This window comes from Theropithecus gelada, chromosome 1, assembly GCF_003255815.1.
Source record: "Theropithecus gelada isolate Dixy chromosome 1, Tgel_1.0, whole genome shotgun sequence".
In the NCBI taxonomy this organism is placed as follows: Eukaryota; Metazoa; Chordata; class Mammalia; order Primates; family Cercopithecidae; genus Theropithecus; species Theropithecus gelada.
Genome location: NC_037668.1, coordinates 165,705,406 through 165,729,155, shown reverse-complemented (window position 1 = coordinate 165,729,155; position 23,750 = coordinate 165,705,406). Strand labels below are relative to the sequence as shown.

The window sequence follows — 23,750 nt, the reverse complement described above, 5'->3', positions numbered from 1 at the left end:
GTTAAAAGAGTTCTTAGGCCAGCCACAGTGTCTCAAACTGGTAATCCCAACACTTTGGGAGACTGAGGCTGGAGTATCACTTGAGCCCAGGAGATCAAGACCAGCCTAGGCAACATAGTGAGAACCAGTCTCTACGAAAAAAAAAGAAAAAAAAAAAATTAGCTGTGTGTGGTTGTGGTGGCATGTGTCTGTAGTCCCAGTGACTAGGGCTTGGGGGTGGAGGTGGGAAGATCACTTGAGCCAGGGAGGTCGAGGATGCTGTGATTATGCCTTGAACTCCAGCCTGGGTAACAAAGTGAGACCCTATCTCAAAAAAAAAAGGAAATTCTTTTTTTTTTTTTTTTTTTTTTTTGAGGCATAGTTTCACTCTTGTTGCCCAAGCTGGAGTGCAATGGCATGATCTTGGCTCACTGCAACCTCAGCCTCCTGGGATTCAAGCAATTCTCCTCCTTCAGCCTCCCGAGCAGCTGGGATTACAGGTGCATGCCACCACGCCTGGCTAATTTTTTGTATTTTTAGAAGAAATGGAGTTTCACCATGTTATCCAGGCTGGTCTCGAACTCCTGCCCTCAGGTGATCCACCCGCCTCGGCCTCTCAAAATGCTGGGATTACAGGCGTGAGCCACTGCACCCGGCATCTTTAACACCTCTTCTAATAAACCAAGAGAGATTTATAGAGGAACGGAGAGGAGAGGCTTGTTAATGCTTCTCTCCTTTACTTGACCCCTCCACCAGACACAATGTCTAGGATTATCTTGGATTCAGCCTTGAACATGAGCTGAGCTAGAGAAGGGCACGTTGTCAGACTTCCACCTATAGGCCCAACCCAATCCCCACCTCCAGGGATGCACTAGGCAGGCAAGACAACTTCACTCTACAGGTCTAGAGTCTACCTTAGGATAAAGCTAGTTCTTTGAGTTGCACTTCCTCACGCTTCACCTTATTGGAAGAGACTTCTCAGATAAATCCAGCTGGCTTCAAGGAACTTCAGGAGTTTGGAGGGCATTGTGCTCTGGGGAGGCCCTGGGGAAGAGTTGAAATATGACAAATATGATCTTGAGAGGTCAAGCTTGAGAAAACCATGTGAACTAAAACTGACCAGGCCAGTTGATAAAGGTTGCTTCTTCTTTAGTCTTTTGGGAAGCTGTTATGTATGTTTTTATGTGGTTGCTAAGTAAGAAAAGATATTTGGAGTTTAACTTTTAAACACCAAATAACCTGAATGCAGATGACCATGAGCACTTACATGAGCAGTTTTATCTGATGATAAATGTAATTGTCTCCAAGGACTTTGTCAAGTCCTGCAAGACAATCAAGTTAACAAGCACATCCCACTGGAAGGTGGTCCTAGAATGGTTAGTGATTCCCTTTTTAGTTTTCTTACAGAATGATGAGTTTGAGTGAAGCTAAGGGGAAAGCAGGACAAAGGGGAACTGAGATATGTGTGTGTGTGTGTGTGTGTGTGTGTGTGTGTGTGTGTATCTCCAGCATAGTATATTTCTTTCCTGGCACTGTCTCATTTAACTATAAAGCTTACTTTGTTAACCCAATTTTACTGATTTAAAGAATGGAATCAGAGGTCAAGTAATTTACTCAGCTTGTCAAGAGAATGAACTGTAAACAGAGCCCAAGAAATATTCTGAAATACATACTCTTTCTCCAAGGTAGTAACTACTTGTTCTTGTTGATATAAAGGAATTATGATTTAATACAATGTTGGTCTATGTAAACTTTCCTCCAAGAGACATTTCGAGCTTAAGAAACACATTTATAAGTGGCTTTTTAATCTTCCTTTCCATTCTACAGTAGAAATCAGATTTGGATCCTTCTAGAATTCAGAAGGGTGGCATAGGGAGTAGTGTATGGAGAGCAGAGTGGAAATCGCATCTGGGAGGACTGAGATTTGAGTGGGGTGGGATGAAGGCACTTCTGGTCCCCTACTCTGGAGTTTCCTGGAAAGGATCTCTGGAGTTTGGATGAAGTTTAGCTTGTGAATTTGTGGTGTATGGTAGCAACTCGCAGGGCTGCCAACAGACGGTGAGAAGGAACTGAGAGGAAATTCAGAGCATGTACTTGTTATAGAGTCAGTGGGTATGAGGAGGGCAGGGAAATCACTCAAATTGAGTGACTGAATTAGATAGCATAAACAAACATACTGTTGTCCCATGAAAGAAGGGGATAGGGAAAGACAATTTAGGTGTCAATTTAAAAAAAAAAAAGCACTTTTGACAAACCTAGCTGTGCCTCCTGCAGCGAGATAGGCTAGTCCCACACCCATGGTAGCATTTTTCACGGTAAGTGCTGGATTCCTTGCTCAGGGTTTGGATGCCTGCAGCCTCTGCTTCCCGGCCCCCTGCAAGCTTCACCTGCTCCAGCGGCCTCTACAGGAATGGAAAGAAAATTGGTCGGAATCCACTGCTTGGTCCTGGAATCAACTTCCCAGTTTCCAGACAAGAAACTGCGGAGAAAACAAGTGAATCTCTCTCAAGCCTTGGCACACACTGTACGCCATCTCTTAATCGCAAAAGTTATCTCCATGTTGGAAGAGCCCACCCCCTTCTAATTGTGCAACCTCTGTAACTGCCCAGACCGTAACACTTTCCCTAGTTCCACGCTCCATGCTTGAGTGTGACCGTACCACTGTTAAGTCTTGCCTTTCCAAGCTCCCATTTTCTTTGTTAACCAAGTGAGACCCAAATTGCTGGACCCCGCACCCTGCGGTCCCTGCACTCTTTGACCTTAAGAATCAGAAGCTCGTAGCTCAGGCAGGGGCTTTTCTGAAGGAAGAAGTTTGGTTGGATTCATCCCCTCGCTGCAAAAGCCAAGGAATTCTGAAGCAATGCAGGACGTTACCCCTTCCATCAAGAAGTTTCCAGTATCGCCGGATACATTTAAATGGCAGCCTAGAATACTCTCGTGCTAAGGATTTTGTTCCTGACCCAGGTTGAGGCGGAGGAGAGGGTGTAAAGGAGGCAACTTCACGTGTTCAGCTAGTTTCACAAGGTGCTTTGTGGCCTGCTAGCGCCGGGATCGTCGTTCTGTTGGCCCCCAGGCTGGACAGGATTGGTTCCAATGGATGGAGTCTCAATAGTTTTGAACTGGAGCTGGCTCAAATTTCCATTTCAATTACAGAGAGGAAGAGATAGATTAGACTGGACCACCTACCCAAGATTATTTCCCCTGCCCCGCTCTTTTCTCAAGACCAGATCTCCCTGTTACACTCTTCTGAGGGAATCGACTATACCCTGGTGGGGCGCGCCAGGACCCTTGGTTTGGGACAACATGCTGCAAAGAAAATAAGTGAAAAGGTTCTTCAGTGAACTCTTTTCATACAAAGAGCCGTAGATTCCGATATCCAGGCCAAACTCTCCAAAAACCCCTCCTTTCCTTTGGGGCAAGGGTGGGAGGTTGCCTGGGGGGTGGGTGGGGTAGGTTGGATTACCCAGATAATTGCTTTGGCTTTCGTTTTCCTCTGCGATAAAAACCGCGCCACGCCAGATCAAGATATTCTCATAGTGATTGTGAATCAATCGCCATCCTCCTGCTCTAGGGGCTGATGTTGATGTCTTAAGTAGTTATTTACACGTGCAGCAGAAAGGCTTTTTTTTTTTTAAACGAGGCACGACTACTCACCTATTCACGTTTGCTTTTTTTAAGCTTCGGTCAACACGACGCTCCCTGGTAATTCCTTTGGCTGTACTGAAATTTAACCCGTCTCTTTTTAATACAAAGCGCTCGGGATGCGGGCGGGTGGAGCCTACGGGCGTGGGCGGGTAGCCCAGCCCTCTGAGCCCAGGAATGAAACCGGAGTTCTGGCTAAACTTTTCAGAGAAAGGCAAAAGCGACTTCTGATGGGCTTTTCGGCGGGGAGCGGCGGAAAAATTAGGCAGAGCCGGAGTTTCCGTAGGCTGATAAACTTGCTCCTCTTCCCCCTTGGGCTATCCCGGCCTGGTAACGGAGACCTGAAAAGAACCTAGACTTATTCTGGGGTCTAAAAAGTAGATAGGTGGGACGAAAAAAGTAATTGTCCTGGTTTCTTAAAAAGCACCAAAAAGTGGGAATGGAAGAGTAGACGGGAGAAATTATTTCCAAGGAGGAAGGTTTTGCAAGTTTTGTACGAGTTTGGGTGGGTCATCTACCCAGGCGCGCGGGAAAGGTGTGTCTGCCACACCTTTTGCGAGCCCAGGAAACCTGAACCGCTCCTGAAGATCCTGATATTTTTTTTCCTTTGTAGCCCGCACGGGTCAAGCGCGCGGGGGCCGACCAACACTTCCCAGGTCAGGTCGAGCTGATTGCTCCCAGCTCGCGCTCCGAAATGCGGTGCTGAACCAAGGGAAGGAGGAGGTGGGGAGGAGGGCAGGCAGTTGCATCCTCGCGAGTGGGGAGTGCGAGACCTCCTCAGCTCCAGCCAGCTGGGTGAATGGGGCGCGCACGGCCCCGTAACGCCGAGCGTGGATAAAATATGCTAGGACTGCGCTTCTCGAGCTCATCAAGGCTGCGGGAGCCTCCCCGAGCCATCATCCTTCGTAATTGCAACCGTCAATCAACACTTCAAGACAAAGTCAGAATCCGGAAGGGCGAGCCCTGGAGACCAGTCTTGTCGGAAAGAAGGAGGTAGAGGGGAGGTGGGGGGAAAGGAGAGAAGTTTGCCAGAAGTTGACAGAGGGAGTGCAAAGAAATTGAGAACACACAAGGTAGTTGAGCAGAGCTGTCCTCCGGTCCCACCACCGACTCCCGGACCTCCCGGGTTCTAGTCTCTGGTCTCCGCCACCAGTTACAATTCCCGCAGCGGCAAGTACGGGGTGGGTTCCTAAATGTGCTTCCACTAACAGGTAGAGTGGCAGTTGCTAAGATGTCCCTGACGGAGGATGAGATGCGTCTGTCCGCCCGCGATAGGTGCATTTATGGGTAGGTCCAGACCACCGCTGGCGCCAGCGTTTAGACCACACAGACCCCGTTCCACCTACTTACATCTCAACTGCTTTCCCTTCCCGCAGCCACTTGGCTGTCTTCACACTGCGGCCTCGGGAACCCAGAACCATTCCCAAGTATCCCATCTTAGACTCCGCGAACTCGGGTTCCTCCTCCCACAACTTCCTTTCGGAGAGGGCTTTCTGGGGGACGCCCAGGCCCATCCAAGGTCACTGAGCTAGCGGGTCCCCGGCTTCAATAGGGGTCCCTCACCCAGCAGAATTGAAGGGTCAAAGGACCAGAGTGAGTGCTCGGAAGGAGGAGGGAGTTCTGAGGGCTAAGAAAGGGTGCACTTGGAGGGCAGTAATGAGCTTGACGCTGGAAGTCTGGTGCTGCCTCCCCTTCCTCTGCATCTGCCTCCAGGGTGGAGACCCCGCTGCTTCCTTAAATCCCTGGCGGAGGTACCTGAGGAAGGTTTGTGTGCCCTCAGGTCTCTGGCAAGAATCAATTCCTGTGGAACATTCCTTGCCTCGTCCACTGCTGGAGGGGATCTTGACATCCTTCCAGGGGATCTGAAATAGGGTTGCCCCCAGGGAGCTTTTCCCGTCGTCGGGGTGGAGGCCTGGAGCGCCGAGGGCTTAGGCTTCTGAGCTAGGAGTTCACTTGGTTCTTAGGAAAGGCCGTTTTCTCTCGCTTGAGACTTTCTGCTCTTTCATTCCCCCTCCAGTTCGCTGCTACGCTTAGGTGTCGGCCTGGACTAGACTTTCAAAGCAAAGGAAAGGGCTTCCCTCCGTGATATAAGTTCCTCCGTGAATTTTTTTAAAGCATGGATTTTTAAAACCCCGTCCCCAGCCACTATTCCCTCCCGCACCCCTCCCATTTTGTGAGGATTTTTCTTTCCTGGAAAGTCTACCTGTGGAGAGATAAATGAGTGCCAGCTGGCCTTTTGCCACCACCACTCTCCATCTTTCGGGGATGTGGTGGGAGGGTACACTGGCATGGACCGAGAAGTCGCTAGTGTGGCCTAAGCAAGTCCCTTCTGGCCCTGGCAGCTGGCGTTATGAGCATGGTCACAAAGCTTGCCTCACTAGATCAGCCTCAGCCTCAGTCTCAGCCTCAAGTCAAGGCAGGGTTTCTTGATACACTACAATTTCAAGGTCCTGTCAGACCCTTTTTCAACTTCTTTCAATTCTCCTAACTTCCCCCTGCTTCACCAAGCAGAGGTGAAATCACCATCACACACAGGGTTGGAGGCTTCCTCTAGGACCAAGGGTCTAGAGTCCTGCATGCTTGCCAGGCTAGGATCTGGGAAAGGTGCTGTATCATAAGTGCCCCCATAAATTCTTCGAACTGCTGTAGGAGGAAGTTCTTCTTAATTAAGGCTTTGAAATAAACTGATTTTCAGAGTTCACAAGCAAAGCAGGGCAACCACTGCAATAAGCCCTGAAACTAACTCCCTTTCTTTATTTTCTTAGTTCTCAGTGATATTTAAAACAACCAGGAATACTGAAATGTGGTGACAGTGATACTTGATACTATCATGAAAATTGGAGCTTTTGGCAACTTCAGCCCACTTCTCCATACAAACTAATGGACAGGCCTTCATAAGTTTAAACGTTTCCATGAAACCTGAAGTTGCTACTAAAGCTGAAGCCTAAATAACTTTGATCCTGAACATATACTGAAGAGCAAAATGACAAATCAGTTAAGAGAGTCAGTAGTACCTGAATTGCCAGGTGTGAGTGGGTGATAAACAACCCATTTTATATAAATTATGCACTGCAAAGATTGAAATAATTTCCAATTCACCAAATACCGGACTGAGCAGTTTCAATGTGTAATCTCTATACCATTCAAATAGAATAAACTTAGATCTTTTGAGATTCAAATTCACCCCCTTGTGGGTGGACTCTGATAATTACTTCGTTGCACAGCAGACCCTGAATATGAGGCATTTCGCATGCAGTCAGGAGGCTGGAAAGAATGTTTTTCATCTTGTTGGGAGGAGATCTGAAAACTTTGAAAATGCGGCTGGGCTGGTGGTCGAAGAGCTTGCATAACAGATGGTTCTTCAAAACATTTTTTAAATGCTGGGCCTCGGCCTCAAGTGGATGGTCCCATCAGACAACAGAATGCAAAAGTACAGCCTGGACTGATCCTTGTATTCTGTGTGGAAACACAGGTCACTAAAACTGGAAAGTCTGTCGCTTAGATGATCTTGGGCTCCAATCCAGGGTCTTTTAAAAGTGAGCGAAGGGACTAGGGCGCAGGCTGGGGAAATAGGAGTGGCTGCCCCTTCCTCTAATTCTAATGAGTGAGCTCTTGGCTTGTGGCCCGCCTCTCATTGAGCCGGGACCCTCGGCCCCTTCAGGGCGCCGGGGCCCACGTGTTGCCTCTCCAGGGTCTCAGTGCCCTGGGGAGTTGAAGCTGGAGGACCCTTGACCGCGGACCAACTCTGCACGTAAGAACGGTCAGCTGAATTTTCTCCTTTCAGTGATTTAAATGGGCGTTTAACTCCCCTTCATCTCCTCATCCGACACACTAGCTTGGGCACACGCCCACACGCGCCCCCATCCCTTCTTGCTTCCCCTCAGCTGGAGGAAATTGCCGCTCTGGCTGCTTCTCCTTCTCCGCCACGCTCAGACAGAGGTCGCTTCTGACTAGCTGTAAGACCCGGCTGCATTTACATCCCCCCCGCCCCGGGCCAGGGTGGGGTGGGAGGGGGCGACGCGGGGTGAAGAGGTTGGGGCAGGCCGGGGGACTGGAGCCTGAGCCTCATCCTTATTGGCTGGCGGCTAGGGTCCGACCTGAGTCCGGAACCCGCGTCCCCATTCACTGTCTTCACCCCTCAATCCAGCCTTTCCCCCACCCCTGGCCCCACTTACCTCCTTCTCCCCCTCGTCTTCCCCCCGTCCTTCCCAGCACCGTCACCCTCGGGGCTGGGAAGGGCCGTTCTCGGACCCGCGCGGGGAGTGGACCAGGCAGGAGAGGGAGGCTGGAACTTCACAACTCCACACTTGGCGATAGTGAGCGAGAGGGAGGCAGAGAGAGATAGGGGGAAGGGGCGGAGAGGAGGGGAGAGAGAAGGGAGGCGAGAGAAAGAGGAGAGAGACCCCTGCCGATCCTGAGCCAGCGGGCGGTGGAGGGAGGGGAAGGAGTCGCCCGAGCCGTCCGGGAGCAGTGGCAGCGGCACAGCCGAGGCGGCAATAGCAGCCCCGCGGTCGCCTTCGCTGCCCGCCGGGAGCTCGGCGGTTCACCGCTCCGCGCCCCGGGCAGCTGCGTCCTCGCCGCCACCGCCGCCGCCTGCGCCCTTGCGGAGCCGAGCCAGAGTGCCGGGAAGCTGTCTTCCTCGCCTCCTTTCTTAACCCCGACCTCCTCCTCGCAGCTCGGAGGCGGCTCCGGAGCTGTGAGACCGGACAGGGCTCACAGGTCCTGCCCGGCAGCCCCGAGGAGGCGGAGGCACGCTCTGGCGAGGCGAGAGGGTTGGGTGAGCGGGCACCCCGGTCGCGCCTTCCTTCTTTTCGCCGGAGTTGAATCTGTGCTGCCCGTGTCCAGGTGCTGGGCTTCCGGACCGACACGGATCCCCCGTCCCCGCCCGCGGTCGCCTTGTCATGCTGCCCAAAGTGGAGACGGAAGCCCTGGGACTGGCTCGATCGCATGGGGAACAGGGCCAGATGCCGGAAAACATGCAAGGTAAGGAGGCGCAGCGCGGCGCTCCGGCTCCCACGGCTTCCCCACCCCCGGGCTCGCCCTGCAGGCTTCAGCCTCCCGCCATGCGCGGGCGCGGGAGTAGCCCCGCTGGGCGCTCGCAGGCACGGTAGTCAAGCCCCCTCCCCAGGTGCAGGCATAAAAGTTTATGGCTCTTGAACAATGTGGGGCAGAGGTTTGTCCAAGCAACGTCTAATTGGCCGCTTCTAATTAAGGAAAGAGAGGCTTCCAGCTCTATGGCAACCCAAGCAGGGCAGCTTCAGGCTAAAGGTACTTTAGAATAGTAAGATCATTCTAAGAAATGGAACGGCTCACTGGACGCCCGAACAGGTTCTCCGTCATTGGAATTGGTTTGTGCTGTACTTCAACCAGTACTCTTGTGTGGAGGGAGGCGACCCAGTCTAGGAGAGTCAACTACAGAAAGAGGTGACCCCCGAAAGGATTGTCTTATCGGTATTAGAATGCATGTGACCACCCCAAAAGCCCAGGAGGCACCCGTAGCCAGCTCGGATTTGGACAATTCAAAACTGCTGGCAGAAATGAAGGGAACAAGTTACCCCAACCCCAACCCCTGTACGCGTAGTGCTGAGTGAGTTTGGGGGAGGGGGGTGGGCAGTGGTTCGTTTATTGCCCCCTTATAAAATCTGAAATCTGAAAATATGAAAGTCCCATTCGTTTTCCCAGCTCTTGATTGCCAACAAAAAACAAATCCCGCTGGCTATATTTTCTCCGCATTCCAAAATAGCAACTCTAGATCTGGCTTGTATTAAGCCCTTCAGAAGTTTATCTCATTTGCTCTGGGCCGGGGAGGGAACAATGCTAGGAAAAGTCACCGGTGCTCTTCCATCCTCGCCCCTTCCAGGGTGCAGGATGTGCGGGCCGGCGGGCCTGTGATCCCGGAACGCTTCCTGCCATCCCCTTGCGCGAACTTGAAAGGGCTGGGAGGTGTTGAGAGCAGAGTTCAGGGCTGTGCACTCTGCGGTGCTGAGTGGGCGGCGCGCCCGGGCGCTCAGGCCCGGGGACCTGTCGTCGCCCTACCGCGGAGGGGAAAATACGTAGCTGGAGGGCGTGCACCGTGCGGGTGTGATCCGTTACCCCATCGGTCATCCTGGGGTCTCTCCAGGCCTCTAGGTAGGGCTGTGAGAGTCCCCGGGAGCTGAGGCCCCAGAGGCTGACCTGTGGGTCTGGCTGCTATGGGAACCCGGCTGGTCCAAAGCAGGCTTTCTTCTGGGCACCTGGAATTCCAGCTTAGTGTGAGGCATCGGGGAAGTGGCGCGGGGAGGCTGAGCTAGGGGCCTCAGCCGGCAGCTCCGGAGAGCGCCTACCCTTGGGGTCGCTGGGTGAGGCCGGCACGGTTCTTGGCTCCAAAAGGAAAGTTTCTGCTTCTTGTTCTGGCGGGAGAAACCAGAGGCTTATTTTGAGAGCGGAGAGAGAAATGTTATTGGTAACGTTTTCTTTGGAAAGTTCGAGAGGGGTCTTCTGTACACACTACCTACTGCCCCCAAACCAGAGAAGTAGTTTTTCTTTGGTGCCTGGGCTCAGAAGTCGCCACTCCCTCAGCCTATGGTTCGAAATCAGCATGGGACGCGCGGGGCAAGGCTTCGTCGGAGACTAGAGGCCTGCCTGTTGGGAGGAGCCCGTGGGGATGGGGACCCCATTCTCTTGCTTGCTCTGTTTCCCACCTGGGACGCCTCCGTAGTCCGACTCGTGGGGGAGCCCAGAAAGACGATTCACAACTTAGCCCCGGGACAGCGCAGCGCGCCCAACTTTGAGGGAACTTTGTGCTCCTCTCTGAGGCCCCAGCTTTCCAAGGCACGGCCGTCCGTTCTTTCTCTAGACCGAAACTGGGGAAGAGTGTGGGCGCTTCTTTGCCCCGATGGGTTCGCTTCCCCAAACGCCTACGTCGGCTGCACCAGGGCACCTGGGAAATTCTGAAAGGTGCCCAGGCCTCACACAGCAGCGTCTCCCTACTCGGCCTCTGTCTTTAGGTTTTTTCAAGAGGGTCTCTACCTCATCCCTCGGTCTTTTTTCGATGTCGGGTCCCCGAGGTAGGCACGGAGTCCCTCTGAAAGCAGTTACCTCTCTGTGCCCCTTTGGTGTAAAGTCAGAGTTTACTTTGTTGGGGGAAGGGGAGGTAGAAAAGATCACACTTGGGAAAGTGCGCTGTTCGCCTTATTCCTAAAACATGCCTCAAGACTGTCATCGCGATTGTTAGGAGAGCGATCAATGTCTAGGGGCTATAAAGGAATTTCTGAACCCTCGGCCCTTCCCAAACCCCCAGGTTCCTAAAACCCTAGGCGGGGTCTCTTGGGGCTGGGATTCAGGCTGGTACTGCTGGGAGGACCGCGCCTAGCATCCCTTTATTAATATTTCACGAAAGCAGGGTCCTGCCTCCTCTGGAGCCTCTTTTCTCGAAATTTTCCCAAACTCTGGTTAACTCACTCCCCTGTAAGCGCCACCCTAGGGCTCTGTGTCCCAGGAAAAGACGCGTCAACTCCGCGGGTCTGCGCGCAGTCTTGAGCCGCAGCGCTGCAAGTGACCCGCTCGACGGCCCTTTTCGACCGAAGCGCTCGGGAACCAAAGAGAAAAAAAAACCTTTATTTTCAAAAGAATAAGTCATCACTGCGGCGATACTGTGGCCGAGGACTTTGGCGATGGGGTGGGGGCTATTTCTCTTTCCTTTTTGGTAAACAAATCAGAGGAAACTTCTGTCCGGCCGTGGGTTTCCCATCCCCCACCTGCCCCACCCCCTGCAAACGCCACTGATTAACTTAAAACAAACTCGGCTTCGTGTTTGTGCGCCGTTGGGTAGCAGGAGGTAGAGCCTGGGCGAGAGCCTGGTGCGTCCACGGGTTTGGCCGAAGAGTGCCCAGGGGAATGCGGGCACGGTCCCGGCTGCGCAGACCTGCGGGTGCCCGCCCACCCGCGCCCCGCGCTCCCATACTTGACCTGTGTGGATGTGGAGTCTCCGGGAAATACCGGATCAGGCACTTCCTGGGGTCTCCTGGTCACTGCCCTTCCTGTGCATAGTTTGTCATCTTTTCAGCTGCGAAGACGCCTTCGCGGGTCTGCGTCCGGAGCAAGGCGGTTACCCGATCCCGGCAGTGAGCCGAGCCGCGCGTCGTCGCGGCCTGATTTCTGTTTAACTTTAACAGGGCGATCTCGAGGTGTTTATATTTTGCTATGATGATCGGAAACATATGAGGTTCATTACAGGGCTTCAATACTTTGAAACCAAAACCCTCCCGTGTGCCTTTTACTCTTCTGGTATTTTTCCCCGTACGGGTGTCCTCTATTTTCTTTTTCCTTCCTTTTATTTTCACAGATTTTCAAACGTGAGGAGATGAAAGTATCCAGAATAGAAAAGTACTGTCAATACGGAACTGAATGTTTCAATTATTCTAACAGATCTGAACGTTGGGAGCCTCAGGTTGTTTAGTTCAAGTGGGCTGCTCCTGAGAAGCGGGTTTCTGGGGCTTCAGTTTCTCTGTCGGACAGAGTTTGCAAATTGGTGCTGCTGTCTCTGTAAGCAAGGTGCACTTGCAGCAAACCACTTCAAGAGAGAGGGAATAAAGCCTGCGCTTGTTTCTCTACCTTAGGCGAAGGTGACATTTTGGAACTTAACTTCATAGGGATTTAAAAGAAATTCGAAACTGTTACTTTATACAATTCATTTCTCTATTTGTTGCTTTGTGGAGTTATGAGACTTGTGTTTAAAAGTGGTCAGTTTAAAATGTTAATAGAAGAAGTTGGAATTGTTTGTGGCACATGGAATTGTATAAGGTGCATGCTCATGGATGGCAAAAGATGTTTTACTTGTAAAAATAGTTCAGTAAGACCTTGCTAAAAATTGTTTTTATTTTATATTTTACCATGTGATATTTGCCCAGCAATCACCAAAATGCTTTCTGTTGCGGGATTAACACCTACATGTAAATTAATTGAATATGTGTATACATTTCTCTTTTTGTTTCAGTGTCTCAATTTAAAATGGTGAATTACTCCTATGATGAAGATCTGGAAGAGCTTTGTCCCGTGTGTGGAGATAAAGTGTCTGGGTACCATTATGGGCTCCTCACCTGTGAAAGCTGCAAGGTTTGCTCACACATTGCTACCTGAAAAATATAATGTCCAACACCAAGATAAACCAGTGGATTACTTTTTTTAAGCTAAATTTAGGCTTCCTTTTTAAAGACTCAACTAAAAATGACAGAGGGAGAAAGAAAGTCTTAGGGAGATGATTCTTAAAAGTGTGTGTCTGATTTAGTTCAAAAGGCAAAGAAATTTATGCTGTTTAGAAAACTTTGCCAGTCTTATGGTTCTAAAATACTTCATTGTAGTAAAGTGATACAGCTGTAGAAAGACTTCCATTTCTAACAGTCCTAAATATTGATTTTGCTTGATTTATATATATTTAAAGCATCGTTGTTCTTGAGAGGGAATATGACAAAGTATTTCCCAAATACATTTTAACTTCAGAGTACTTCTGTGCTACAAGTCTAAACATTTTTTATCCACAGACATAAAAGCCTAAATTCCCAACTGTGTGATTTCATCTTGATTTATTCCAAAATAATTTTAAGGATTTTTTTGAAATTTATATCATAAAGACCAAGAAATCAGATTTTAGTTTTTAATATAATAATTTTTACAAATATATCATATAACCTATTTAAATACATGGATTTTAATATGTAAAATATGCTATATTGTTAATATAAATTATACTTTAAGAATTTATCTCAGAACTTTTTAATATATGCCCAGTAAATTCAGTATTCACTAGTTTTCAAAGTTTTTTGTTTGTTTGTTTGTTTTTGTTTTTAAGTGGAAAACTCAGTACAATTACTTAAACCACCACCAGGAAAATCCCTCCATTCTCTATAACAAAGTAAGAATGTTTCTCTTTGTGGCGAGTAGGTTAAATATGAATACTATCCTGGTAAAGCTCTTATTATGTTATAAAGCCACACATTTTATTTTTGATTAACTCTTTTATATAAAATATAAGGAAAGCACATACCCTGTGTGCTACAATTCAGCTATCTGTGATACATGCTTTTTCTTTCCATTAGTTTCGCCTTTTTAAAAACAGTCCCCATATTAGAATGTATTCCAGTGGAATTATGAGCATTTTCCCATTTTACTCTTTAAATCCTTTTGCTTTTAACTATCCAGTGTTGACATTTGTTAACCAAAAAAAAAAAATCTGAGGTGTTTTGCTATTCAGTTTTTTCCACTGGCATTTTTCAATGGTTTATCACTGAAATTATATCAGACTACTTAAAAACAATGCCAGAACTTTATGAGTACCCCTATCTGGAACACGTGGGATAATAGGAAAACAGATTTTTAAAAAAATTGATCAATATAGATTGTATTTTTTCTGACTGTTGGGATGAAATGGTGTGTAGCCAAATCTCCCCGAGATTTGACTTAATTCTTCAAGAATATAACTGATACCAGAAAAATCTCCACCATGGCCTGGCACAGTTTGGGAAGGTTGATGTTGCTGAAATGTAAAATAAACCACAGAACCACATAAGGGCTCAAATAGTGCAATGAAAGGATTTACTGGTGATTTTCTTAAAATGAAACAATGGAAAAGACGGATGTTAGATTTATAATACGTCTCACTATTTTCTCTGTCTTATAGGGATTTTTTAAGCGAACAGTCCAAAATAATAAAAGGTACACATGTATAGAAAACCAGAACTGCCAAATTGACAAAACACAGAGAAAGCGTTGTCCTTACTGTCGTTTTCAAAAATGTCTAAGTGTTGGAATGAAGCTAGAAGGTAAGATTCTTCTAAAGACTACTGCCTATTAAAACTCTCCAACGACATGGACTTTAAAACAACATTGTACTTATAGCATGGTAACATTATTTTCCTAGCATTTTAACACTACTGACAATACTGTAAGATCTTTCTCTGTTTCGTCTGCAGAATAGTCTGAGTCTCATTTAATCATGGTGACATCTACTAGGAAGAAAATTTAAAATATTAGTTGTCTTTCCCCCCAACCCCCCTTTTTTTTAGTTTGGGGAGCAGATTCATTTGACACAAAAAAGGAAAAAAGATCAGGTTATGAAAATAAGACTAAAACAATCCAACTGAAAACAAGAATAATTTGTAAAACTATTAAAAGTAAAATATCCTTTAAGTTTTTAAATCAAGATACCCTAGGAAAAGTTTGATTTCAATCCTTTTTAAAATAGGTGTGCTTGTCATAAGTGTTAACTACTAATTTCATGATTCTTAAGCAAGAGTTAAAGCCTTTAATGGTGAAAAGGAGTTTCTCATGTAGGATATTTTTGGTAGTGTAGAAATGTATTTTTTTAAAAGATAATGACTGAGGCTGCAAAATAAAAAATTGAGAATCAGGAAACATGAAAAATAATGAACTATTAAATCATTAGCAAAGATTTGACAAGAACAAGAAAGTGGCTCCTCAAAAACCACACTTGAACTTTGTTGAAAGGGCAGACCCTATACTACAATGTACAGATTGGCAGCCAGTAAAGTTAATATGTGACTGCTGTAAATAATTTGTAGTTCATGTACTACTATGGTATGTTGCTGCTTTCTAGCCTCTGACCTACTGGCTTTTCATGGATTAAATATACTGCAAATAAAGCAATAACAAGGGATACATATCACCGATGGTGCTAGATACAAGAGTGCATTTTATTTGATCAATGAGGCACAGGCTATTTTTATTTGGAACTTTTCTGTTATATGGAACTCATACTTGATAGAAATACTAAAAAAAAAAAAAAAAAAAAAAAATCATATAAATCTGCTGAATAGCTAACACACTTCTTCCGAATAGAGGTAGCCACTTTGGTTATTATGAGGACTGTTAATGTCAGTATCATTTTTAAGAGATCATGAAAGGAAATAATTGATGCTTATTAATTTTCTTATTATCAATCACTATTATTTCCCAAATAGCAAAATATTGTGGTAGATGCTTACTACAGTAAGAGACTCAGAAGATAAGTAAATGTTGTGATTTTGCATGTCATTTAATTCCTTTTCAACAAAAATAATAAGGCTGCATTTCTTTACCTTAAATAATTAAACTTTCTTTCTTTTTTTTAAATTAAGCTTTCATAATTGTAAATCACTTGTAGTACATGCTCATGCTTCCTTAGGAGTGATATGAAACAACTGAATATTCAATAAATTATCATCCAGATGAAAAACTCTTTATAATCTTGTGCAATATTCTGTATACCTAGAATTCACAATAAATTTTTAATGTGATACTAGTCCTAAGATAAAAAGCTGAAAAACTTAACCTCCAGCAAGTTCAATATGTCACAAGCTATCAAAGGTCTCTAGTTTCTGTCTAATTGCCATTGGCCACTATGGACTTAGAGGGAACTGCTAAATAACTTATTAGTCATGGCCGCAGATTCCACACACCACTGTGGCCAAAGACTGTCTTGACAGCTTCTGAAATGAGTTTGTTTTAATTATGTCCAATTCTACTTAAATTAAAAGCAATAACTGCTTGTCATCTGATGTGGGCTCATCAAATCCAGGCGAAAATGATTTTCCAAGAAGAACATGTTCCCAACCTTTTTGTAATTGCAACAAGGTAGCCAAAATGGCTTTCAGGGAGGAAGGTATCTTGTGGGAAAGTATTCACAATTTAATCCAAAAATGGGTAACTCAATTCCACACCCCCGCAAAAGAAAACCCCAAAGCAGTTTGGGTTTCCATAAGGAACTGGCATAATAAAAGCATATACTCTTAGTAGAACAACTGATACTCTTTCTTAGCAATGTGAAATATTTATTTTCTTTTTCTTTTTCTTTTTTTTTTTTTTTTTTTTTTGAGACAGGAATTTCGCTCTTATTGCCCAGGCTGGAGTGCATTGGTGTGATCTTGGCTCACTGCAACCTCCACCTCCTGGGTTCAAGCGATTTTCCTGTCTCAGCCTCCTGAATAGCTGGGATTACAGGCACCCACCACCACGCCTGGCTAACATTTTGCATTTTTAGTAGAGACTGGGTTTCATCATGTTGGCCAGGGTGGTCTTGAACTCCTGACCTCAGGTGATCCACCCGTCTTGGCCTCCCAAGGTGCAGGGATTACAGGTGTAAGCCACTGCACCAGGCCTATGTGAAATATTTATATGTCTAACAAAAATTATGAACTCTCCTCAGTCCATAAAAGGGTTAATATGTCCCTACGTAGTCAAAATATTTTTTTGATGACAACACACACTTGGAGGAAGGAATTCATAAATAAAGAGGACATGGTTTTTTGGGAAATCTTTGTGGGCTATTGTAACGAAAACAACCACACACATACCACTTCTTGTCGATTTACATTTCTAAATATCTGAAGAATGCTAATAATTTGCACCTTATTTATACCTTTCCTTCCTTCCCCCCACCCCACCCCCAACAGCTGTAAGGGCCGACCGAATGCGTGGAGGAAGGAATAAGTTTGGGCCAATGTACAAGAGAGACAGGGCCCTGAAGCAACAGAAGAAAGCCCTCATCCGAGCCAATGGACTTAAGCTGGAAGCCATGTCTCAGGTGATCCAAGCTATGCCCTCTGACCTGACCATTTCCTCTGCAATTCAAAACATCCATTCTGCCTCCAAAGGCCTACCTCTGAACCATGCTGCCTTGCCTCCTACAGACTACGACAGAAGTCCCTTTGTAACATCCCCCATTAGCATGACAATGCCCCCTCACGGCAGCCTGCAAGGTTACCAAACATATGGCCACTTTCCTAGCCGGGCCATCAAGTCTGAGTACCCAGACCCCTATACCAGCTCACCCGAGTCCATAATGGGCTATTCGTATATGGATAGTTACCAGACCAGCTCTCCAGCAAGCATTCCACATCTGATACTGGAACTTTTGAAGTGTGAGCCAGATGAGCCTCAAGTCCAGGCTAAAATCATGGCTTATTTGCAGCAAGAGCAGGCTAACCGAAGCAAGCACGAAAAGCTGAGCACCTTTGGGCTTATGTGCAAAATGGCAGATCAAACTCTCTTCTCCATTGTCGAGTGGGCCAGAAGTAGTATCTTCTTCAGAGAACTTAAGGTATGCCACCAGCTGTTACAACGTACAGTACCCCTTTTAAGAGAGACCTAACTATGTTCCTAATTAATACATTCTTGGTGCTGAAAATACGTTTTCCTTAATTTTCTACTTTGTATGATTTACAGAGTAGACGTAATTTTATTACCTTGACTTCAGGACTATGGCAGCTTAACTTTATGGGGCTTTGATTCTGTGTAGCTCTTAATTTAGGGGGGTGGCATTTAACATAAAGTACAGGAAACTCGGGCTTTTTTTCCTAAATAGTAGAATATCTGTATTCCTTTTAATTCAGATGGTTTGTGGCTTAAAACATTTCAAGTCAATGTGTCAATGTGAAATAGCACCTAGTAAACGATTTTCCTTAAAAATTACCAAGTAAAGAGCTATGTTATAATGGTGTCATCTTGAAGGTTTCTTTCAAAGGAAAAAATGCCAACATTTAGTAGTATTTAGACTCTAAGGAATGAAAATTATACCACTGGTTAGTAGTATCAAGTAGGTATTTACTACTGTTTACCTTGACATTAGGTTGGTAAAGCCTTTGTTTTCGGAGCAGATTCCAATAGGATGTTTACTGTCATTGGATGGGGAATGGGCAAATGGTGAGTGCTAGTTTACTTGGCTTGGGTTGTAGTTCTCATAATCTATGTCTTGTTGATTTTAATGGACTGGTACATTGTAAACATAGTACTTGTTTGTATAGGGATCTATGTTTAAATTCATAATTATTTTATTTCCTGAAACTTAAGTCTGAATTAATGTGGGAAAGTTATTTAGAAGTTTGGAATCTAAGAGTGGCTACCAAAACACATTTGGTAGTCAGTGGTTTCATTCCTATTTTAAAAGTGAGTCTTGGATTTGATTTCCAAGTATATTTTGTCACAAAATCAATTTCTTCTTTTTGCTGTCACAGGGAGAGATGTGGCTGCTAAATATCTGTAGCTTGTGATTACCTAGGACAGGAGATTGATTGTAAAATTTCTGAGAGAAGGAAAATGCAAACCCGACTTTTAATTTTAAGAGTTACTGTTAAATATCGTCTGTGTAAGTAGATGGTCTGGGGAATGTGGAAGCCATGCAAATGGAAAATAATGCTTTCGTAGCAGTCTACATTAAGCACTGCTCTTTGTACATGGAAGCAAAAAAGTTACCTGAACAGACCTAAATAAGTTGATAAAATTCCATCAGCACGCTGTTAAGACTGTGGACACATCCAGCTCTTTATTCCCATGTCCTTTATTGCTACACTTAAAAATGGCTGAAGGATACCTCAGGCTGCAAAGGGCAAGCAGAACGCACTGTGTTAGCACAATTAGGCCAGATCTTTTCCGAGTATGTGTTAGTGTCTGTAACCACTTTATGATAATCAGAACATTTTTCATGAAAAAACAAACCACGCCAACACTTTCCTGATATTCTTACATTCAAAACTGTGTCCTTCATAGAACAGGTAAAGTATTTGAAAATGAAAATTTAAATGATAATTTTAGATACCGTTGAAAGGTTAGGTAATGTAAAAACGAGGAAAAACAGACTTTTTACAATCAAATGAACTTGATCTGAACTCTATCTTAACCCCTTAATAATGATGTCTTCATAGGCAGGTTGTTAGACTCTCTGAGCCTTGGTTTTTCTCATGTGTAACTTGCATATGTGGTGTTTGTGGAGAAGTATTGGGAGCATAGATGTAACAGTGCTTATATTGAGGAGGTTTTCAAAGGAAAATGAGAATATGTAGATTAAGTACCCAGTACGGGAGTATGGCATATACTACATACTCAATAAGTGGTGTTGTTTTAAATTGATATTATCATTGCTGTTTTATGAAAAATGTGCAGAATCTACATAATTTTTATATTCAGGATCAAAAACGTGTAATTGTAGTCTCTTAGTTTAACATTGGCAAAAACTATTACATGTGTTATAGAGTAGTATGATTGTATTATAATTAAGTTTTTAATCAGTACTAATTAAGGACCTAAAATTGGCCAAGTGGTAAGTTGGGTATAAGGTAAACATAACGTTGAATAAAGCAACATGTTTCCTCTCAGAGTTTATAATAAGACAGTTTCATAAATAATTATTTTAAAAAATAAAGACAACTGCAGAGAAAAAAAATAGTATTTTACAAATCAACAAGGAAAGAAATAATGCATATGACTTTCATGTAAAAAGGAAACATTATGAAGTAAATATAGCTATCGGCAGGTAAGGCATTAAGAAGGCTGGGAAGATTTGCTTTTTCCACTATTCCTCTCTTTTCCCTCCTGCAGATAAATTTTACAGTGAGCTTTTTTATATAGCATGAGGTTAAATATTTGGCTAAAATATAAATATCTTTGAGAATGGGGCATATAAAAGCATTTTCAATCAATTATGGTGTTGTTTAATGCATTTATCAGTCTTTCATAAATTATGAAAAAGGAAAAAGGAAAAAACTACAAACATGAGGGTCATCTACAAGGGGTGGGAGATGCTCCCAGAAGAGAAAGATAATTTTGACCCACTTCACAGTTTGCCTTCAGCTTACATTAAACAGGAGTGATTCAAGTATTTTTCAGTGAACAAAGAGTAGAATTCAGAAAGACTTAAGGATAGTTTCAGTAGAAAGTTGGGAGGTGACTATTGACATTTGGAAGAATTCCTTTTCTTTTCATTTATAAATTTACTTTGTCAGAAAGCAAACCAACTCATTTGAAGCCAGCCTTGAGACATCTGTAGGGCTGTGGCTTTCAAATTTTTTAACCGTGACCTGCAGTAGGAAATGTATTTTACGGTGGGTGGGACATAGCATACCAAACACATCACACGGGCGCACACACGCAGAGATGCACAAACACACAGACACATACACACAACTAAACCAAAGTTTCACCAGATAGTACATAACCTACAAGTGATGCACTCTGATGTTTTCTATGTATTCTAATTTAGTCTAATTTATTTTTTGTTTTTTACAAAATTCTGGTCACGACTCACTAAATTGATTTCACGGCCCATTAATGAGGCATGACCTGCAGGAAACCTTGCTGCTATAGAGGAGGTTTTATCGGCCATCCATTGGCATTGCCTACCTGCTACGATTAAGGATAATAACTCTGAAAAAAAGGTCTCTTCCTCCTGGCATGGCCTATAAGACGTCCTTGAAACCCACAGTCTGAGTCCCCACCCTATCTTTCTGTAAAGGTTGTAATTTTAAAATACCGTTTAGGAAGATAAATGCTCTTTTTCTTTCAATTTGATTTTAATTATTTTTGTAGAGACAGGGGTCTCACTATGTTGCCCAGGCTAGTCTTAAACTCCTGGGCTCAAGCAATCCTCCTGCCTTGGCTTTCCAAAGTGCTGGGATTACAGACAGGAGCCATTGTGCCTGTCTTATTCATTAAATATCTGTCCTTGGTAACTTCACAGCAAATTACCTATCAAGTGATATACTTATTGGACAGTTTTTTTATACCTCTAAAACCCAAAGATGAAAAGTCACATATTTGCTCCTAATTAGGCAATTTTGAAATGACCTCTTGCTCACTCTCTCAGGACAAATTACACTCTCTACCATGTAGGAAAAAAAGAGAATACCGATTTCATTTGTTTGCTAGTTAAGGGAACAGTAGGGCCAGGAAATTTGGTGGGTTGTTTTGTTTTTCTATACATCTACAAGGTGTAAAAAAAGATATTCTGGTTTTCATTCAAAATATTGGAATGAAAAAGAGGAAATTACAACTCCCCAACTCTCATAGAAACCATGGAATTTCAGAGCTGGAAGATGAAAGGGAAAAGGGTAGAGGACACATATAAGTGAGCTGCTCTGTTTTTTTAACACACTTATAAAGGACAATTCTGGTCTTCATCCAAAATAATGGCTTGAGAAAGATGAAATTAATACTCTGAAACTTGTAGCTTTTGCAACAGCAGATGTGCATCAAAAGATACTTATTGCCTAGAAATCACAAGGTTTTTCAGAACTAGAAGAGATGTTTGAGATCATTTGACCCCACTTCTTTTTACATATGAAGAAACTGAGGCAGAAGGGAATGTAATCTGCCTAGGATTATACAGCTACTGAATGGCAGAACTGGGACTGGTAGATTCAGGTTCAAAGAAGCAGTCCTCTTGTGTGCATTCCCTCATCCCCCCCAGTGCGCGTACGCACGCACACACACACACACACACACACACAAATAGACAGTGTAACCTTTGACTCCAAAAAAAACACAGTCCTTTGCCAGTGAAGCTAAAGCAAATCTCGAGGTTATCAGAAGTCCATCACTACCATCCAATTACCAAATCACTAATAATCAGTGAGACAGATTTTCCCTGAGTCCAGATGACCCCCTGGGAGTGAATGAGACACTTAAAAAAGCTACGATAATTCTTTCAGGCCCCTGGGGTATCATTCAGTACAGTGGATTCAGCACTTCTGGGCCTTGAAAGAGTTTCTGAAGCATTCTCTAGTGCCTTACCCTCTGTGGATAGTTTACTCTCCTGGAGAATCTGGTTCAGTGACAGCATATGGGCTGTGCTCTGCAGTTAAAGCAGCCAAACAGGATTATATCCTGTGCTCTACCAGAGGCTGGGCATGTTCAGTATAGGTTTCTTGTTATGTATGCTTGTTGAGATAGCAGAAAGAGAATGCAGGGTGCTCACTTTGGTGGCACATACAATAAAATTGGAAACATACAGAGATTAGCATGACCCCCTGCACAAAGATGACACACGTATTCATGAAACTGTCCATAAAAAAAAGAGAACACAGGATTGTAACCGGGTGATAGGTGAACCACTAATTATAAAATTTTTTGATCTTTAAACCAAATCTGTTAAGTGACCTATGCTCTTGGCTGTTTCCTTGTGTTTTTAGAAATTAAGAGCTAATTCCAGACTTTTGTATTCTGCTGAAAGAGCTGTCCTTGTGAGTCAAGAAGATTGACTTTTTTTTTTCAGTTATTTTTTTCCACCTGTGTCTTGAATATCTCACAAACATAAGAGCAGTGAGAAAATAATTCCCACTTTGTTAAACAGCTAATGAATCTGGAGGATCTATTTGATCTTCTAATGAGACCAGATGTCTTAAGAGAATTCTGGGAATGGATATATCAGAACTTCCCCTCGATGAATGATTCTGATACATGTAAGTATTTAAAAAAATCTAAATTAATCCTGACTGAAACTCCCAACTAGCATTTCTGTGGAAAATAGGTCTCAGAGACTCAGGGAGTTTGTGCCAAAGGAATTTAGCAGCCATGCTGAAGTCAGTTTTTAAGTGTAGCTTTATCTAAAGCGAGGGCACAAGGGAGGAGCAAACCTCCTTTTTTCTCTAGCCCATTATAGAAGCTATTTGAGCAGCGTTATTTATTTATTTTTAACCTTCTAGATCCTTTTTCCTAAATCACAGTTACCTTTCCCAATACAGGCCTGTAATCTTAGACTTTATTGACTCTGCCCCAATTTTAAGCTATATTCTTTTGTAAATTTTATTAGCCCTACTTTTTTTTTTTTAAGACAGAATGTCTCTTGCCCAGGCTGAGTGCAGTGGCATGATCATAGCTCACTGCAGCCTTGACCTTGTGGTCTCAAGCCATCTTCCCACTTTAGCTTCCCAAATAGCTGGGACCACAGGTGCATGCAACCATGCTGGCTAATTTTTTATTTTTTGTAGAGATGGGGTCTTGTGATGTTGCCCAGACTGGTCTGGAACTCCTGGGTTCAGGTGATACTCTCACGTCAGCCTCCCAAAGCGCTGGAATTACAGGCATAACCCACTGTACGTGGCAGCCCTACTTTTTTTTTTTTTTTTTTTTTTTTTTTGAGATGGAGTTTTGCTCTTGCTGCCCAGCCTAGAGTGCAATGGTGCGATCTCAGCTCACTGCAACCTCTGCCTCCCAGGTTCAAGTGATTCTCCTGCCTCAGCCTCCCGAGTAGCTGAGATTATAGCACCCACCACCACGCCTGGCTTATTTTTGTATTTTTTAGGAGAGATGGGGTTTCTCCATGTTGGTCAGGCTGGTCTCAAACTCCTGACCTCAGGTGATCCACCCGCCTCGGCATCCCAAAGTTT

At 44.6% G+C, this 23,750-nt stretch overlaps 1 protein-coding gene and 1 non-coding gene across 4 annotated transcripts in view; both read left to right on the top strand.

Moving 5' to 3' along the window:
- Positions 1–23,750, top strand: part of NR5A2 (nuclear receptor subfamily 5 group A member 2) — a 150,886-nt gene that overhangs the window by 3,583 nt on the left and 123,553 nt on the right. Inside the window, exons 2-5 of one of the 3 annotated variants that reach the window (XM_025393600.1) lie at positions 8,467–8,604; positions 12,596–12,714; positions 14,276–14,417; positions 17,046–17,692. In XM_025393600.1, coding sequence (XP_025249385.1) covers positions 8,467–8,604; positions 12,596–12,714; positions 14,276–14,417; positions 17,046–17,692 — 1,046 coding nt within the window. Of the gene's footprint in view, positions 1–8,466; positions 8,605–11,409; positions 11,787–12,595; positions 12,715–14,275; positions 14,418–17,045; positions 17,693–23,750 lie in introns of those variants that run through there. The other 2 variants (XM_025393621.1, XM_025393611.1) reach the window with 2 other exon arrangements.
- Positions 22,332–22,436, top strand: LOC112615585. The gene has a single exon (XR_003117412.1). It is a non-coding gene; the product is annotated as a U6 spliceosomal RNA (small nuclear RNA).